This window comes from Anser brachyrhynchus (assembly GCF_964034855.1).
Source record: "Anser brachyrhynchus genome assembly, chromosome: 6".
In the NCBI taxonomy this organism is placed as follows: domain Eukaryota; kingdom Metazoa; phylum Chordata; class Aves; order Anseriformes; family Anatidae; genus Anser; species Anser brachyrhynchus.
The window spans coordinates 34,624,250-34,644,437 of record NC_137700.1 but is presented as its reverse complement, the minus strand read 5'-3'; the positions used below and the strand labels follow the sequence as shown (position 1 = coordinate 34,644,437).

Sequence of the window (20,188 nt, the reverse complement as noted above, 5' to 3'; positions counted from 1 at the left end):
ATCTCCTTCGCTCACAAAACGCTTCCTGCCCCTGTAAGGAAGTACAAAGTATATTTTCAGGACATTTACAGTAGCGTAATTTCTTTTTCTCATCTATCACTGTGAAGAATCTTCTCTTGATCTTGGGAGTCAAATACAAGGTGTAAAAGATTCAGCAAGATAAAGCTGACGATCACCCTTCAACTGCTGAAAATTCATCTGCATCTTACATCTCGGTTCATTTCTAGGAAGCTTTTCAAAATTTGCATTGTCAAGTACTTTCTGCTTTGCTTACCTTTTTATATTTATTTTTGTAATTCATACTTGCAAAAGATGCTGGCTTGAAAGCCTAGAATTGGCATTTTTCTACCCAAAACTGAAGTACGGGAGCCAAAAATGCCTCTCAGTATATTCATGAGAATTGAACTATAATCAAGCTTTTGCTGCAGCGATGACTTTCAACCCTCCTACTCCCCAAGCCCACAAAACAGTTGGTATCAGGATACAGACTAACTCAGTATTAAGCCTGAAGTCCACATGTGGAGGCTGCTTTTAATAAAGTCACTAAACCTTCAAAACCTGATTGTTTTGCAAGCTGCCAAGATGCTTTAAGAAGGCTAACGGAACACCCAGACTGGAAAAGATCTAACAAGCAATATTCCCAATGTGTAAAATTGTGAATCATAGTTTTAACATCAAATTTAAATTTTTTACACACATTTCTCACAGGAAATGAAGCTGACCAGTAAGGAGAGAAAAGAATACTGATGCCCTGCAGTTCAAACAAACACTAACAAAACAAAAAGCACGATACAAAGCCCATGATGGGCAGATAGTAAAGGATCAGGTACGTGGGGCTTACGCCACATAAGTATCCCGGTTCCTTTTGAACAAAAAATTGGTTGTCTACTCCTAACTCTGTTAATGCTGTTTAGTACGTTTAAACTATTTTTCAAGCTTTTTTTTTCCTTCCAGCTTTGCCTGCATGGATCATTGTGACATCTGACTCTTGCGTCTCAGTGATGCACTGCTCTCTGCCCAGGAAATCAGCAAAGCTGAGAGGAGAGGCGGGCCTTTGTCCTCCGCAGAGCAGACAGGCATGGTGCCTGGGATTCAACAGAGGCCCTACTTTGCTCAAATATTTATCCCAGCCTCCACATAAAAGGTTTCACATTAGTGCAGCTTTTTAATAAATGGTTTCCCAGTCCAACCCTTTCTGTTCTTCCATCTTTCCTAGTTTCGGGTTCCAATCTCTAGTACCCGAGTCATGAAGATCCTGCTTTCTGTTACCTACAGCGGGGATAAAAAGCAGGATCTCCAGTAAAACACGTACCTTGAAGGACAGAGGTCTCTCAGTGGTTTGGAGATGATTCCGGCCTGAAAGCATTCCTCTACAAACCGCTCCAGCACAGAATAGGAGTGTGGCACATCCAGGTTAATGTCGGGGATTTCACAGTAAACTCGTTCGTAGCCCTGCGGTGCAAGAACGCAAATAATCACCTGGTTATTCTATGATTACATTATTTTAAAACACCCTTTTGCACTCAGAGAATGATTTTTATGTAATTTCATGTATACTTCAGAGTTTCAACAAACTGAAAGCAGAGCGCCTGCAAATTAGTGGCAAAGCAAGGTATAATACCAACCAATACCACGGTATTATGTAACTACCCATCTATATAAATACACTAGCTGAATTTGTAAGCTTCTTAAGAAGTCATGCATTCTGTACTATCTGGATTTCTGTGATAGCCAGGCTGCTTTTGCACGGGTAGTAACAGAAGGAAGAAAATATACTTCTTGATTGTGAAGTATACTGGATAAGAAAAGTAATTGTAAAAACATGTAGCTACGTTACTGCATGCTAAATGATTACTTTTTTATCATTTAATTGCATAAAATCAGTTGAAAATCTTTGAGTGAGGATTCAAATATTCTGTACTCCACAGCTGTACAGAGAACTGCTGCTCAGAACTGCTTTGTACTCCTTCCAATACATGAGAAATAAGTATGAGGAAAATGACATGGTCTGTGTGAGATAATGGCATTATCTGTATGGGATACAGAGCGACTGTGAAGGGAGGGGAGGAAAAAAAGCAGAGTCAGCAATAGACTATAAATACTTATTAAAAGTGGGTAAAAACTAAGCAAGTTTTTTAAGACCTTGCCCAGTATTCTGTAAATGCCACACTTACTCTTTTCATTTGGTCCACGGTGATGACAGAAGATCTCCAGAGAGATTTCAACAAATCCAGCATCATTTTAAAGGTCTTTTCTCCAGTTGACTCCAAAACCATCACAATTGCCTAAAACAAATCATGTAAGCATTTTAACTAAAAAGAAAATAGTGGTTCAAGTACACATGTAAGCACATGAAGTACAAAATGCAATGAACGCGGTACTGTGCATTTTCTGGGGAGACAAGTCCATTTGTTACAAGCAGGCACAATTCTAGTATATTATTATTTGAAAAGAAAGACTGATGAAAAGTTATTTGCACAAAGATAAAAAGGTATGAAAAAAACAGAAAGGACTAGACAGAGTGAAGAATATTTCCTGGTTTGAGAGGTGCGTGGCTGTACCCATATAGTTGCTGCAGCACAGATGAATTTTGTATCTGTGATTTTTGTATCTAGGACTTCAGAGGAAAATGTACAACTTTACAATTTACCAGTCTCCACAAACCCCATCAACCAAGAGGTATCTGTTTTCCTGTCCTAAAAGGATTTTCTAAAAAGGCGTCAATTTATTGAAAAGTAAATGTTGTAGCTTGTGGGCGTTTCGCCTTACTGGTAAACAACCACTTCCCAGTTTGGCAGGTAAGTACAATTCAGAACAGTCACCTTCCACATAAAATAAAGATCCTTCTCTCATATAGTCTGGTTCTAAAACATCTTAAAGCTTTTTACAGATGTACTAGAAGGAACAATTCCACCCTAAAGAGAAAACTTCATAACTTAACAGAAATAGGGAACACCCATTAGAATACTCAGATGTCTAAAATCTGTTGTAAGTACGCAATTAAAACAAATCAACACCAATACAAACTATGGCTTTTTGCTGCTATGCCTCAGCAGAAAATAAGCTGACCTCGTATTTTTCAGAGATCTGTAATAATCTGAACACGACAAACAAAATTTAACTCTGGATCTTCCCAGAGGGACCAGCAACTTACTTCTTGCACAACATACACACAAATGAGCGCATAAACCATTAGCTTTACATGAAATAATTTAGTTATTTAAATAACATCAGAACTTGCAACCTCAGCTTCAAAGTCCAGTTACGTTATATGCATGCCCACATCAAAACAAAATCTCTTGGCTTTACTGGCAGTCCTCAAAGAGACTGATTTCTCCTTACTTCATACACAAGTTCATGGTGAAAATGGGGTACTTCCAGTTCCTGAAGGCAACGTTCAGCTTCCAGTACATCTCCGGAAAGCAAATACTCTTTCAGCAGCATATCAATCTATTGAATTTTAAAACAAAACAAAAACAACACTAATTAGATACAAGATCTAAAAGCTGTCAACTGTTTTGATGATGATCTGTTTTTTCATGCTCTATAATCAACCTGGCAGCAAGTTAGTTCCTGAAACTTGCAGCTAGTGTTTTTATAAATGTAATTAAATTGAGACCTGAAACACAACATAAGCCAAATACCTGCCCATAGCGTAATACAGATATGCAAGCACATTGTGTTGCAAGATAGCTACGGAAATTTATCTTCTCCCCTGAGCCCGTCATCTGCTACACTCACAACCTAGAAATTACAATGTGACTGTTTCCTTTAAACCTCCCTGCTTCATAGCACAGACCACCAAGCTTCCCTGTTTCTGCCTCCTCCCTCATTTTTGAGTTATTACTGTGCTTTTAATCACTGATGCCAAAAAGATAGGTTTAGCCAGTTTCATGTTGGCTCCTCTATTACTTCACCATTTTGTACTGTAAACTCCTAAAAGGTAAGTGCTTAAAATTTTGCTTGAAGTCAGAATAGGTGTAATCTTGCAAGCAAGAATATTAACTAGTGTGTTCCCACCACTGACCACTACGGACATCCATTTCCATCCACAAAGTGATCTACATCAGTTTTTAAAACCTACTTTTTATAAAAAAAATAAAAAACAACACTGGAGACATCATTTTGCTATGGGCTATATGCATCTCTTTGCTCCATCCCAAACAATGTAAGCTTAGACAAACAGTAAACTCTGGAGAGAGGTTTTGTAGAAATGAGTTACCTCTTTAACAAGGTGTTTCACAGACTGCTGGCCACCTCCTGACCCCCACACGTTGTCTATACGCTTTCCACCCTTTGTCACACTCAGCAACACAGTGGCTCGGTCCAGAGCCGCTCTAGAAAGAGAGATTCAATTTTTAGTAAAGTTTCATAATAAATCTCTAAAAGACATCCGTAGCATCTACACCCTCACCCCCTGCCATTCTTCTCTGACCAAAGTGATCCTATCCCTGGGAAAAGGTCAGGTTCAGCAACTTCATGTGGCCTTCTGGATCAAGAAGCCAGCAAGAGAACCCTTCCTGTGCTCTACGTCTGCCACCCTTACGCTTTTGGTTATGCTGTGCCCCGGACAGGGAACAATCCTGCACTGGTAGTACATCTGTGTCATCAATGCAGAACCTGAAACAGTCTCATAGGAAAGAACTTAATAGTTTCTTTTTGTAGAGAGGAATTGTATCTGGGCTCCTCCAAAAATGCAGGTTAGCATGTGTATCAAAACAAGAGGCTTGAGTTGCTTCCATGCTGAAAAGTGGCTTTTGTACTGAAATGTTTTCTGTCTAAAGAATTGTCAAACCTTTGGAATTTAAGCCAATACAGCACTTCAGAAGGCAAATACCTAGTTGCAAAGATGTTGTGAACTAGGGAAGCTTGTCGGTTCATTGAGAAAAAACAATAGAAAAAAAAAGCTCCAGTTAAGCACCATTAGAAGTTGTATGAGTTTAGCATCTCAGTAGCAAGCCTGAAAGCCACTTATGGGGAAAAAATTAAAAATGCATGCCTAGTTATTAAAATGCCCCTCTTTGCTCAGAGATTGCTCCTTCAAACTTCTTACCCTGAAACTGAAAACAATTCCATTTCTTGATAAATAAAATGTTACAGAGGAAGTCTAGGAAAGCACTACACAAACTTAAACCATTTTTGAGGCAAAACACTTTATCTCGTGTATTTCACAATCTATTTACAGCAGCTGTCCTGATGCTGTTAGTCTTTAGTTGCATTAAAGCTTTTTCTCTATGTAAGACATAACCTTCTACAGTCACTTCTAGTTTCAGCTCGGGTTATCCCCCCCAAAACATAAGCCAGACAACAAACCTGACAAGTTGAACTCCAATGTATCAAATATAGTTTTAAGGCACTTTCAGTATTTCTCCTCTGACCTCAGCAATTCTGGATTTTGTTGTTGCAGATGTGGGTTTTTGATAGTTTGAAATTAGAAAAGCAATTACAGAACCACATGGTTCATCCTGAAGCCCCGTATTCCTGATTTCCTTCTTAGGCATTTGGAATAGAAAAAACTGTTGCTACAGAAAGCAAGAAACTTACCGAGCTTGGATGCAATCCACAGTGCCTTTGTAGCCATCTATGTAAGTACTGCTTAAAATCCCATCTCCGACAGCTCTAGCAATAAACTGCCCCACCAACTATAAAAAAACAGAAGCATTTTTTAAATAAACCTTGAATTTCAAAACAGTTTTAAGTAGAAAGTTATGACACACATTTGGTTTTCAGATTTTATTTAAATGAGACAGCTCAAAGTAAAAAAAACCAGCCTGGGAAACTGGATAGGGGATTACATACAACAGGGTAATCTGTATCTATAGCTGTTTTTAAAACTGCAGAGCCTTGTTTCAATTTTCTTTATCAATTTTAGCCATAATTTAAAAGGAAAAGGTTTTGACTACTACCACAAAAATTTGCAGATGTACCTGGGGTGCCCTGGGAGAATCCAACACCAATTCAGGTAGATCTTTAAGCAGTCTGTCAAATGATTTTTCCACATCAGTTTTGCTTACTACTGTCCCGCAAAGGTCGGAGATAAGCTTAGATGTCATTTCCCTGTGACTAGCCTTCCCCTCTAGCGCCAAGGAAACAGCCAGCACTGGCACGCTGTATTTCATTTCACCGAGGTTTAGATCCTTCAGCATCTCCTGAATAAGATTTGAAAAACAAAACAGATTAACATTTCATCATTTTAATATTAAATATATATTATCAACAAATATGTATACACACGTACACGTACGCTTCTGCGTATGTAATAAATATAACTGCTTAGCTATTTTTACTGCACATTTCTTGCCAACACTCATTTACAGCTGGCAGTTGGATTCCCTTGTACACTACAGGTTTGCCCCCTAAAGTAAATAAAGGCATGTGACATACCGAAACCTCGTTAGTATCTCCGTGTTCAAAATATTCCTGTATGATTGGTGTTAGAGTTTTTTCAAACGCTCTTTCATCCAGAGGTAGAACAACTGTTTCGTAGACACAGTTCTCCTATTTCAAAAGAAACAAAAGCATAAACTCTCCTGTAAACAGTAGTCACTTCTTAAATCTTCAGCAGCGTTAATAGTATCAAAAAACACCTTCTACATCCCTAATGCTTTAGTCTTGGTAGTAAATATTCTACCAGAAAACATCAGATTATGTCTGATTAAGTGTGGATAAGGCTGGCTAAATGTCACGTTTCTTATATTTTGAATTTACTGTTCAATGACAGAAAATAGTTCAAACTCTGTCACTGGATTTCTGCTGACACCACACGAACACAGAGATCAAGTACTATGTACTCAAGAGAGGGTGACAGAAACTCCTGCTAAAGCCCAGCTGAGTTATCTGTGCTGCAACAGAAGATTTAACTTCTAGCAGCCTTCCCTGCAATGGCACTTCTGTCCCTGACAGCACAACAACAAGCCTGCCTGTTTTCCCTCTTCCCTGGAGGGACTTTGTGATCAAACAGGTGATAGCATGACAGAGAAAGGCATTTTCAGAACATTTGTGAGTGAAGATATTCCCTAAAGAGAAAAAGGAATCACACAGCAGCTGCCTCCTGTATAATCTGGTCCTGAAGGGTTCTAGCACTGCCAGATCTCCCCACCGCAATTCAGTTCCTCACAGACTACAGAAGTAATACTCAGAGCAATACTAGAGATCAAAGCAATACTTAAAAAAAAAAAAAAAAGCTTCCAACTAATATTTATCAAAAGAAGTTTTCCATGGTCAAGAATTCCAGCAGAAGGCCAAAAGCCTGTTTTCCTATCGCATCAGATTATGTTTACAAAAAGCTAAGTATGCAGGTATTCCTTGGAATATTAATTCTTTATAAAACTTCATTTTATGAAATCATCGTGTTCATTTTCAATAGCCACATCTGCTAATGTCAGTGTTGAATTGCAGGAAGAAATGATTCTGAAAGCAGGTTCTGACATACCGAGATAGCATCGCCTCAGCAGCTATGGCTACAGCAAGCAACCTCTGCTCAAAGGATTCCTCCATCACTCTGGGGATGTTAACACACACCTTACTTATGGTCTCACAAATGTATTCGTCACAGAGACCTCAGTAATCCCTGCCTGTAACCTGTGTTTCTCTTCCTCAGCGATTTAACTTGATACAGCACTATTTGCCCAACGAGCTTTCCATTTTTCTCCCCTGATAATATGGCTGTAAGGCACACTGTTCCACAATATATCCTAAACAAATATGAAGCAGATGCAAGAAATGGGTATGTTGGGAATATTAGGAAGAGAAATATAAGGAAGAGAAAAATCCCTAACGGATACTGTCACGGACTAAACTCCTACCTTAAAAATCAGTGTGGCATTTTTAACATGGTGCTTGCTTGCAATTTAAAGCAGCGTTGCAACATTCACCTCCATGGGAACAAGCAGTGAAAGAACACACCTGGGAAAACCATGCTGCCTCATCAGACACAGAAGGAAGGCTTAGGTGTAAAATCTATAATGTTACACTGCCACACATCTACATCAGACACCTTTAGCTAGCCAATAATCTATTACTGAACATAAAAACGAGCATTTAGTACAGCCAGTCCAACACCCGCATCACTTGTGAGGTTAAACATTCATTAATATAAGCATCACAGCAATTGTAATTAATAAAGGAAATCAAAACAAGCATTGTGCAAGGAAATTATTTGCCCTACCTGGTCATCATCATAATTAGGATCCTTAATATCTACTTCTTCTACATCATACACTTGACCTGGTGTTCCCCAAACTCCTTTACCACCTGCTCCACCTGGCGAAATAGAGGACAGTAAGCAAGGACAGCCCGTTTACATGCAGTAATTTCAGTTCAACCCAACATTCCTTCACTCGACTTGTGCTTGTGGCCACCTCCTGACTCCAGCCACATTTGCTGAAAAGGGCAGAAGTGTCTCTCTGACACGTTCCCACTTCAGCAACTAGTCTTTTCATTACTTCCCAGTAAGACACTAGAAGAATAAAACCGCGTAAGAATTACTGAAGTTTGAAACAACTGTACTTTTGAATATAGCCATGCTTTCAGTTTACATTAGTAACAGTCTTGTGGACCACCTCAACCCCAAATAGTTCAAGTTTGTCTTCAATTTGCTATTAAAAGATACCGAACTCAAAGACCCAAGTTATTTAATGATACACAGAAATTTTTGACATAAGATTCCACCTACTATTAGCTCCTATCACCACCTACTAACTAAAAGAGCAAATGCCTGCACAGACTGTGGGCTATGAGTATGGTTCTCAATGACAACAAAATCCCTATGTTCTTGACAGAATCGTCATCACAGCGCTGTCTTCACTAAGCTACACCAACCTTTCTTTGGCAGACCCCTTCCCTTTCCGGACCGGGACCGCCTATCCAGGAGTTTCCCCTTTGGGCTCGTTGGAATGACAACTCCAGTCTTCTGTGTCTCTCCATTCTCGCTGACAGAGTCTCCTCGCCCAGAATCTCTAGAAGAATTTTTCCTCAACCGTCTCTTGGCTTTAGCGTTTATTTTGGCTTCAGTAATTGAAGTTGCAGGAATCCAATTTCCATTGATTTCAGTCTTTCGTTCGTCAGACCCACCATTTTCTTCATCACCGGAAAACGGAGCATCACTTAGATTCTCAAGTTCTTAAAAAGGAAACAAAGTGGAAATTTTGTTACTGTTTTAAACTGTTTTACGTTAAAATACCAAAACGTTGCATTTAAAATGGATTACAGCATTAATAGCACTCATATTCAACAGGCAAACGGTGGTGTTTTATTTAAATATATCCACACATCACAGTAATAAGGAGTTCCTTATCCCCCTCCACATACTATCCACAATCTAAACAGAGCATATGTCAAGAGACAGACAGCAAATGAATAAACCATTTATAAACAGGTAAACCGCAAAGAGTTCCACCCTTGTTAAACAATCTATCAGAATTCCTTAGCGCAGATCTAGGTGCCCAGTTATCACCCCACCCACTCATCGCCTGACTTGGAAACAAACAGAACTGCCAGTGCAGTAAATTCTGTACGAACTCAGCAACGTTAACAGAATAATCACCGAAGTGAAATTAATTTCCTACATCATCAAGCGACATTCCTCTCATTCAAGGAATTTCAAACAGAGCTTACCATCTGGAAAAACCAATGATTTACACTTGAAAGAATACAAGAATGAGATCACTGACTTCTGTTTTTAAAGGTATGAAAAAAGTGCAGTTTAATACAAAATTTGGAGAGGTTGGTAACAAAAACTCAGAATAAAGTATTTTGAAACAATGTGATCTCTCTTCTTTAGGGATTGTTCCTTACTGTGGGGTAGGTCAAGACTTTTTCTAAAAATTACCATGTTTTTTTCCCAGTACAATCATATGTAATAGGTAACTAGCCTTGTTTCCTTTTAAAACACCCTCTGTACAATGAAAAAAGCCCTCTCGCAACTTAAGGATCCAAAAATATCTCAGAGCATTGAGAGGTGCAATAATCTCACTGAATTTCACAATTTTCTGAAGTTAGATACAAATTTTAAATGTGCATTAAAGTCTTACATTTCAGAGAGTTAGACTCTCCCCCACATGAACTCTATGGTTCAGCAGAATGTTTTGTTTTCTGCAAAAGCCCCGTAATATTTTCTTCCCCCTCTTCTTCCTTCTTTTCTTGCAGTCAGTTGAGTCTCACAGCCACAACCTACAGCCCCAACCCCAGGATGTACACTGATGAGGCACACAGAAGAAGCTGCTTTGCCAGCTGTGCCAAACCTGCTTTACAGAAAAGTTCGCAGCCCTAAACCCAGAACATGAAGAATATTTTAAACTTCTATTTGAACGTAGCCAAATACATTAGTTTACCATTCCAATACATTCTAATTCAAAACGTTCATTTGACAATAGTTCTCAGAACAGTATTTTTTTTCAATTCAAAACAAGCTCATGAAAATGTTTTGAAAGCAAAGTGCACTAATAAAATATTTCCAACCTCAAAGTATTTACTCATATCAAAGAGGATACTGCACTACAAAATGAAGAAATCCTGATGCAACTGCCTCCTTCATGATCAAAGAAACAACATTTAGATATTAGTGCTCACAGATGTGAATGCTATAGCTGAACAATAATGCAGTCATTCCCATATAAGCTTCATCTTTCCACTCATTACTCCCACAAAAGCATTCCCTTTATGCTTGCAGCAAGCTAAAAAAAGAAGAGCATCCATTACGTACAGAAAAGAATTCCCACAACAAGCATTCTCAGCTTTATAATATTTTAATACCACAATGAAAGATTTGCATAAAGCTAGCAGAGGGCAAAAAAGCAAAACTGAACAGGTTTCCTTCCTCCTATTCCCCAGGGAGATCTCGTCAGCAGAACCAGCTCGTCTCAGATAACTGAATTAAGATTCTGCACCATGCCCAGTCTCCCATGAATTTCTCCAGTTTAGACCTGCAACCAGGCTATACAGGATCTACACTCTTCAACGACCACTTATTTCTCCCTGTTTTCAAAGAAAATGGTCAACAAGTAATTAACACAAGTCAATCATGACTTTGACTACTAAGGAACGAGGTGGAGACTATAGTGTAGCCTCTACACAGTCCCAATCTCAGGTTCAAGTCTAAATTTAATCATCCCCAGGAAACGTCCAACCCATAAGACTCAGTATTTCACACTGCATTACTGATTTCTTACTACATTTTTTTTATTTTTATGTAACACCATGTAAGTTCCATCTGTAGCCTCTTTCTCCACAATACTATGACCTACTGGCCCTCTGCTATTAGTCACCTAGTTAGGTTAAAAAAAAAAAAAAGATTAAAGTTAAACTAGCTTTGAACAATTTTATAAAATAAAACTCTTTCATTAGAAGTACACAAAAAATGACGTGGATCTTTTCAATGTCTCATTTTTACATCACATATACAAGCAGGAACAGCATCCTATAAACTTTAAGACTTTGCTTACCATATATTAAAAAGTTATCCAAATTGATCTAATTAACCTCCTATTAAGCCTAGCAGGCATAGTTGAAACCTGTGCTTTTATGGCACTACTACTAGACAAAAAGAACGTTCAGCAAATACTTACCTACCTACAAGTTTCATTTGACCAAATTAGATCAATTTAGCTATCTCACAGCTTCCCATCTATTATCCAAATGTCATTCTAAAATGCTGAGAAGCAATGCATCTTATGCAGTGAACTAATTCAGGCTTAAAGTAAGAGTTCATATGGAGAATGCTGCCACTTCCACTGCATTACATACCATCTATAATATATATATATATTTTTTCTGAAAAACATTAAAAACCTACAAAACCAATTGATATAACAAGGTTGGCGCAGATCATCACAACTTTGGAAGGTACATAAAACAACATGAAACTGCATTACTTTGACTAAGCATGATAAAATGTGCTTACGATATGGACAAAGCTGTCAATTTCAAGGCAGTTTCACACCTGCACTACCGAAAAATCAGATGACAGAGTCGAAAGTCACTATTTACTAACTTATGGGAGAAATGTTACATTCGTTACTATTTTCAGAGAAGCTTCAAAATAAACACAATCAAGCAGGATACTGTAACGTATACTTGAAAGAAATACACTTTTAAAAAAAACTTCAACACATATTCTGTAAATATGTGATGAAGTTTTTTTCTTAAAGCAGTAGTGTTAAAAATTAACAGGCAATATGATTTACAACAGAGAACACTTTAGGTCAGCTAAGCAAATATAAGTAAAAGGTACTGAACCTATTACTTACCTGTTGTGTTAACATAAACGTGCTCCTTTTCTATTTCCATAGCTGCTTAACAGAACTGACTGTGAAATGTAAGGTCTCAAAGCTTTCCCTTCAGGGCCTAAACAGAAAAGGAGAAGCCCAGGTGAAGAAAAGCACTAGACTAAATCCGAAAGGAGTACAGAGCTGTAAAGGCTTCACTCACAAAATATGTTGAAGTTATACCTAACTACCAGTAGCCACTAAAAAACTCCTGAGAAGGTAGAAGATGTAACATGAGACAGCACCACCCTCAAACACATCTATCTAAGCCTTTATGTCTCAGCAGTTGTTAGTTTTGCTGCTTATATAGGAGGAACCAGGATAAAAACCGTTATGTTAAGGGTAGAAGCCCTCTGTATGCAGCCTTTTTAAGTTGATAAGTCACCTCTATCAACCTAGCACCGTCCACTTCTGCAGGGCAGTTATCTACACAAGCATGCAATATCAATGTAATAATTGCATCCACAAGAGAAGTGTTCTTCAGGTTGAACTATACTGATAAAATGGTACCACTTTATCAAGTTCAGACAAATCCTTAAAAAACAAGATATTTTTTGTTCCTCCCCTCAAGGACACAGTCTTTATATTTGAATGTATGTGTGTACGTACAACTGCCAAGCTTTCATATGTTTCTGTGCCAATCAGCAAGGGGTAAGTTTGAACATTTCACCTTTTTTGTTACTCTCTCTTTTCCCAGCAGCTGCTGTTCCACAAACCACCACAGGTCACTGCGAAAGAGCTCATCCATCTTCCCCTTACGTACACAAAATTAAAGCAGCCTCACAACTCCCCATACACTTTTTTACCTCCGAGATTTTCACAAATCACTTTGTAGCGCTGTGACTATTACCGGCATGTGTCTGTCCCACGAGAATACTTTCTCATCTGTCGCTGCCCTGAAAACAGCTTACCGTTGAGTGGCAAGATTGTGACACCAAACGGCATCGCTCCCTTCCGCTTTTCTTCTTTCCTTGTTTTCCCCTCTTATGCCCGCTTTCCTACCACAGACCTATTAACTGCAAATGATTCATCACAGAGCGCTGACAGGAAAGGAACTAAAGGGTTAGGGCACAGAGTATCAAACTGCCGTGACCTTGTTATTTCCCAACGTCCATCCCAACAGTTAATTTAATGCAATACACAGTCCTCCCTGTCCCCACACCATTTTTAATCATTGAACATCCCGAATATCCCGCGTTGGAAGGGACCCACAAGGATCATCGAGTCCAACCCCTGGCACCACACAAGTCCACCCAAAAATTCAGACCATGGAATTTTTGCTTAACGTTTGCTTAATTCAGACACGTTTGCTTAATGTCTTAAGGCAACGTTTCTCCGAGTTACCTCAAGCAGTCATCCAGCAGCTCCCGAGCGTTCCCAGGTGCCGCTGGCCGCAAGCCTTGCTGCGTGGGTCCCGGTGCAATGGGCCTACACGAACCGGCCGGCGAGGGCAGCTGGATGCCTCCCAGCGGGACGTCCCATCAGCTGGCGCACCTCTTTGAAAAAAAAAAGCAGACAAAAGCCCGTATTTAGCACCAGTTAAGAGAAAGGCATCACTTATAACAGAGCTCTAGGTTGTAGGTGGGATGACACGTTTCCGTTACAGAGCCCTGGCTGGAATTCCCCACACAGGGCAGCAGGACGCGCACCACCACACGGCGCTCACCTCAGCGGAGCCCCCCGGGGCCCGCCAGGCCGGGCGCCTCCCCTCAGCCCTCAGCCCGGAGCGGGACCGTTAGGGGCGGGGCGGGGCGGGGCTGGGCTCGACTCGGTTCGGCTCGGTTCGGCTCCGCTCGGCCCCGCTCGGCTCGGCCGGGCCCCGCCCCCCGGCCCCGCTTGTTTTGGTTTTCTTCCCCCCAGCGACACGGCCGCGAGCGGCGCCGCCGATTGGCTGGCTCCCGCCCGCCGCCTCGGCCAATCAGCGGGCGGGACTGGCTGGGGAGGTGGGGGGGCTGTTCGGCCCGCTGGGCAGAGAAGGGAGAGGAGGGGGGCGAGACCATGTGGGGCGGGGGGAGCGGGACGGAGCCATTAGGGCGGGGAGAGGGGACGCTGCTGGGCACTGCGGCCTGTGCCTACACCCTTACAGTCCTACACCACTACAGCCCTACACCCTACAGCCCTACAGCCTTCACCCAGCCCTAAACCTGCACCTTCCTGCGTTATGTGCAGGTTTTACATGGAGGCAGCCTCTCACAGCCCGTCCCCCCCCAAAACCCACACACGGCCCCGCTGGGGGGTTTCTGCCTTGTAGGTTTTTCAGCCTCCACAGAGAATCCCCCTCCGTTCATACCCTATGAGCTGGCTTTTACGCTGTTCTTACATAAATGCCCTATGAGCTGAGTTTTACGGGGTCGTTACATACTATTCCAGCGGAATTCTGCTCGAAATCGGTGTGGTTTTGAGCGAGTTAAAAGCCAGGCTTCCCTTGTGTAAGAGGCTCTGAATTCATTTGTTGGCCCAGCTCCACATGAATCATCAGAAGTAGGGTTAAGAATCAAAACAACAGTGATCTGGTAAAAGAGCGTGCGGCGTGATTGCTGTGTTTCTAGTGATAAACGCTGCTCCCACCGGGCAAATGACAGGAAGAAAATCTTTCTTGTTCCTGAAGGCTCCAGGTTCCAGGCATTTTTTTCCAGGCATTTTCAAGTCAGGACAGTTTCACATGCTCACACAAGGCTTTTTTCATAAGCAACCCAGAAGCAGCCTCCAACTATGTTGTTCCCCCCGTCAATCAAAAAATAATTTCTAGTTTGCTCTTTCACCCTAACCGAGTAGTGCATACCACTACAGCTCGGAAATCTGGAAAATAATTTCTATCCATTAGCCAAGATCAGGGAATTCAGCTTTCCCTGCAGCAAGACAGGAGAGGAACTTGAAAGAGATTGTGCAGGTAGGAGAAAGGAGGTGGCAGAGAAAGCATTCTGAGACAGCGACAAGAAGGTGCCACAAAACACATCAGTGCACCATGGCAATTGCTACTACCTGGTGTAAAGCATTGCAGAAAACTTGGGGGAGGATTTTTCTGGTTAAATTTTGAACTGGGTCACTTCCAAGAGGCCCAAAAGCAGGGTGATTAAAGCAAAAGAAGATGAACACTCCTGAACCAACCAGCACACCTCCAGACGAGAAAACAGCGTGGTTTTCCTTTCTTCTGCTGCATGTCACTATTAGCAGCCCAGTTATCAACCACTGAAAATCTCATCTAGATTTGACTGTCCATACTTTCTGATTTCTAAGACACTGTGACATGAAAATGACTGATGTGCATGCAAGATTATTTGTATTTTCCCACTGTTATCTACCAGCCTACTAAAAGATATCACCGTTTTGCCTTCCTAGCCTCAAAACCTTAATATTGAACAGACAGAGCCAATCACATACGAATCTCTGAGCTGCAGAGAGCTGCTTGCTCCCTCCCTGCCTCCATCCCCCAGCTGTATTAATAGCCAACATACCTCCCAAATCCCCCTCGAAACAAGACGGCAGAAAACCCTCCCTCCTGCCCATGCATCGCTCAGACCAAACCCAGTTTTTCTTAGGAAAAAAAAAAAAAAAAGAAAACAGAACAAAAAAGCCTTTCTGAGCATCTGTGGGCAGCCCACAGCTGCGACGCGAGGTTACCTGTGCCAGGAGCTCCGCCACACCGTGTCACACCGTGTCACACCGTGTCACGCCGTGCCACACCGTGTCACGCCGTGCCACGCTGCGTGGGGAGCCGCTGGGAGCCCCTGCTGCCCTCCACCTGGAGCAGAGTGCTGGAAGAGAGGCGAGCAGGTCACTTCCCAGCTCTCTTCCTCCCTTAGCGCCTGCTGGGTTGTTTTCAAACTCTCCCCTCCCTTTCTTGCTCGCTGGCCAAGCCCTCCCATAACACCCAGGGGAGGAAACCATTGGCTGAAGTTCCCCAAAACGCGTGGAGCAGCCCTTCCCCAGCCCGGGTCCGGAGCACACGCACCCGCGTGGGCGTGCTGCCGGCCTTTGCTTTTCATCCCGCCGTGGCTCGCGTTGGCCATCGGCCCTCCCGCGCCGCAGAGAGCAGCAGAAGGCTGAGAGGTTGCCTTTGGTTAAACTCATCGCAGGGCATTTTCTTTGCGCTCCCCACTGCGGATTTCTGAGAGTTTTACTTTCTGTTCTAAGTGTTTTCAAAAGGCAGCGTCTGCGATCTCTGAACCTCAGCGGTTCTGTTTGATCACAATCTAGTCTGTTGCAGTGTCACTTAAAATATAGATTTCTATCCATAACGCAGACAGCAAAAATGTATCTGCTAAATCAATCCGCTCTGTTCAGTTCCCTGTCTGTTGGCCTTCTGGTTTCTTTGCCTTCAATGCACTTTTTATTTTGTGTCTTCTGCATGGGCTTCAAGGTGCCTTCATAAAATGAACTGCAAGCACAGCACTCCCATTCCTCACCAGTCAGCGTCAGCTCCGGGTTGAAAGGCTGCTAAAGCACGCCTTCGCTTTTTTAATGCTCAGTAATTAGATTTGCTTTTGAATATCCTCCTGCAGCCCCGTGTGTGAGCTGGGACAGGGCTGCCCTGCATCTGCAGCACCTGCTGGGGACGGGCACCTCTGGGAGGTGCAGGGGAATACGCTCACGTTTGTCTGAGTGTGGAAACTCAAGAGTCACTAGCTGAGATGTCTTTGGACAAACACTTTCCCAAACCACAGCTTGCCTGTGTATCGTGACTTGTGCACCCTGACAGTGCCCAAAACCCATCCCTGTTCGTGTTTCTGAGTGCACCCTCCTGGCATACATGCTAGGTTTGGGTTTGCATTGTAAAACTGTTTCAGGCATGTCTCCTCTGTGTTACAGTTGTCATCTGTTCATTCTTGCCTTAACAAAGATGATCATGCCTCTGAAAAGACACTTTACAAGAAAGGGCTGAACTTGTGAAATGTGCAGAAAAAGGGAGCCCTTGATTTGCCTGTAAAGAATTCCAGACAGTGAGTTCATTTAAAAGCTAACAACCAGAAACATGTAATACTGTCCTTACCTCAGCATAATTTTCCTTTTTTTACTGGTTTACTGTGGGAGAAAATCTTAGGGAGCCACTTATTACAACAAGGTGTGTTATTGTCTTGTAATTATTATTTGACAAGCTGAGGTCTTGTGATTAATAAATCACGTGCCCGCTTTCTGTGTGTGTGTAATCACATGCTCCATATTTATATTGTCAGAGGGTTACAAAATATTTACCTATGTGCATAGGACTGGCAGGAACTTCTGGGCTACCATGTCCCATATCACAGGCACCATGTGATATAATCCTTCTCACAAACTTATCAAGTTCCGTCTTCAGAACAATTTAATATTTTGCATGCACGACTGCAACTGGCAGGCTGTTCCTCCCAGCTTGTCAAATGGCTAGTAACAATCATCTGTTCAAAATGTCTGATGACTCCTTTTGCTCATTTATTATCTACCAGTACTGACCTTTAGTACCACTAGGTCTTCCCTTTCCCTTCCTGGGAGATACTTCCATGATGTATTGACAGAGGGAAATCCTCTTGCACTGCAAAATCAAGGAAAATAGCCTCTCATTGAGTACACCTCTGCTTTCACTGCAGCCTGGGCTGTGCCTTTCCCATTGTATTCTAGGATTGCATTGCTTTCTTCACATTTCCACCACTCTGGCAACTCAGTTATTCTGTGATCAAAGTCTGAGCTGCCAGTTTGCTTGTAGGAAAGGGTTTGGTCATCTGTGCCTACGACCTTCCCTTTCTGCTGATTTCTCTCCTTGTAGCTGACTACTTTTTTTCTGCATAATACCTCAGGCCTCTTTTGTCCTGAGGTTGCTTCATATTTTCTGTCATCAGCAATTTCACTAGTTCTCCAGCAACGTTTGTGCCAAGCTCATTTACAAGAGCACTTTGCCAGATCTCCAGGAGTGATGTTTAACACCCCCCGGTAACTTCCCTCTAGCCTGGCAGTCTTGCACTCTTCTCATGGCAGGTCTTTACTGAATTTACACCTTGTGCTAAAATCTCTTCTCCCTTTTTTTTTTAGGACTTTCCACATTGCACCATAAGGACTGTGTAATTTAAGCCCAGATGGATGAGATCCACCCTAGTTCCCTCACTAAACAAATGCCTTACCTTACCCAAGAAAGATAAATGGGTTTGATAAACCCATTTAATCTCACGGCATTTACCTCCCTCTCTTTTCCTATCCTTTCTTTCACACTTTGCTCAGAAGCTTTTCATATACTATTAAGCTGAAACGTTCGTGCCTGTTCTTGTCCAGATCGGTTCACTTCATACACGCAGGCCGTGTGCTCGCTCCGCTCCGGTCCCTGACTGGAGGAATCTGCTGAAGACGCTGGGGCCAGTTCTTCAGGAGCTCTGGCATGTGGATGAGCCCGTTCCTCTGCCTTCGGTGCAGGAGGGAGCCCGGAGATTTGCTTCTATCCTGGCTGTGAACATTTCCACGGCCCCATCCCATTCTCCTTCTCAGCTGCAGCCACGTGGTTAACATCCTCACCGTCAGTGAAAGTTCATATGAACTCAGGTTTTGCACACACCTAACATGAATTAAACTCTATCCCAGTCTCACTGCAGAGTAACTGCACTTTTTCCTCCTTCCCTGTTTTCATCAACCATGTGAAACCAGGAAAAATGCTTTATTAATAGCCTTTAGAAGACCAAACACTGCCTGACGTATGAGACATAGCTTTTATAACCAATCAGTTATTTTACCTTTTCAAAATGATTCCTTGTAATGACTGCTTATTCTCAATATTATTTCTGAGGCTGACATTCATTTAACTGCAGCATCTGCTTGCAAGTTTTTCCCCTTGCCTGGGTTTTATCCCCAGTGAAGTTGTGCCTGATTAACTGGAGTTTTATTCCCAGTCCTGGAGTCTCATCCCAGTAACACTGAGACATGTAAATCCCCAAGCTCCTAAGAAAAGCTGATAATATTGATTAGTTACTGCTATTTGTTTAAATACACCTTAGAAATCTGTCAAGCTTGCCTTGATCACAGGGACATAATACTTTAAGCAGGATATTGTTTGTCATTAAAAAGCCTGAAGCATCTCAAGTCTTTCAGGAAAAAAAAAATAAAAATTGACAAAAGTGGATTTTTTTCTGGTATTTCCAGGGTAAATATCAGCAAAACAGAATGGAAGAGCAGAAGTAGATTTGTTGCCCTTTTTAGAGATTTTTTTTACCTTAAAAATATAACTGCAGGTGAGCTTTCGTGGTAGTTCACCCAAGAGGTATTTTACCTCAGCAGGGCCAGGAGGCTGAGCCAAGCCTGGCAGCTGAGGCCGACCTGTCTCTCACCACATCTCCTCTCTCTCTTTCTCTTCGATCCCTCCTCCGTGTTCCCCCCATGCTGACACGCTATCCCAAAGTCCTGACACTGAACGGAAAGTTAGAGAAGGGACAGCGTACAAGGGCTCGACTCTTTCAGCTCAGTTGCTGCGAGGCACGTGGGTTTGGCACCCGGTGCGTCCCTCTCAGCACAGCTAGCTCGGCCAGCCAAGGAGAGGAACACTTTGGAAATGTATTTCTGATCTCCTGGCGGGTGCCAGAACGTATATCCTGGCTGCTCAGCAGCCTTGGACCACCTGGTCAGGAGGCAGCCTGCGCTGCCACACCTTTGCTGCAGTCAGCGCAGTGCTGATATAAGCAGAACCGCTTCTGGGTGCCTCCGGTTCCTGCAGAGCTCGTTCTGGGCCATCCAGCCTGAAGCGGCTCTGGAGAAGACAGCCATAAAGGAAAGTCCTTTTTATGGCCAGCAGGCTTCCAGGGAACATCCTGGCGACAGGGGCTGTGGTGGTGGCATTCACCACACCACACCTCGCCCTGCAGGGCCTGCACTAGGGGCTGTGGCTGCTGGCTGCACCTCAGCAAGCCAGCCGGCGGCCCCAAGCACGACAGCCCCTCGGTGTGAGGCTCCTTCATGGGGAGCACAGCTCAAGC

At 42.4% G+C, this 20,188-nt stretch overlaps 2 protein-coding genes across 3 annotated transcripts in view; one reads left to right on the top strand and one right to left on the bottom strand.

The window, feature by feature from the left end:
• BBIP1 (BBSome interacting protein 1) overlaps positions 1 to 1,189 on the top strand; it is a 2,539-nt gene extending 1,350 nt beyond the window's left edge. The window contains exon 3 of one of the 2 annotated variants that reach the window (XM_080597400.1): positions 955 to 1,189. The gene's annotated coding sequence lies outside the window, so the exon portion shown is untranslated. Of the gene's footprint in view, positions 1 to 708; positions 932 to 954 lie in introns of those variants that run through there. The other variant, XM_080597401.1, reaches the window with a different exon arrangement.
• On the bottom strand, positions 1 to 16,086 carry PDCD4 (programmed cell death 4; the record flags this gene model as incomplete). Its single annotated transcript, XM_080596715.1, has 13 exons — positions 15,885 to 16,086; positions 13,608 to 13,759; positions 12,246 to 12,342; positions 8,821 to 9,120; positions 8,168 to 8,262; positions 6,385 to 6,498; positions 5,928 to 6,149; positions 5,545 to 5,642; positions 4,223 to 4,337; positions 3,343 to 3,450; positions 2,175 to 2,285; positions 1,313 to 1,452; positions 1 to 31 (listed from the first exon to the last, which is right to left on the bottom strand). Coding segments are annotated over exons 3-13 (1,374 nt in total), but the record flags the coding sequence as incomplete, so codon positions are not given.
• Between the last annotated feature and the right edge of the window lie 4,102 nt (positions 16,087 to 20,188).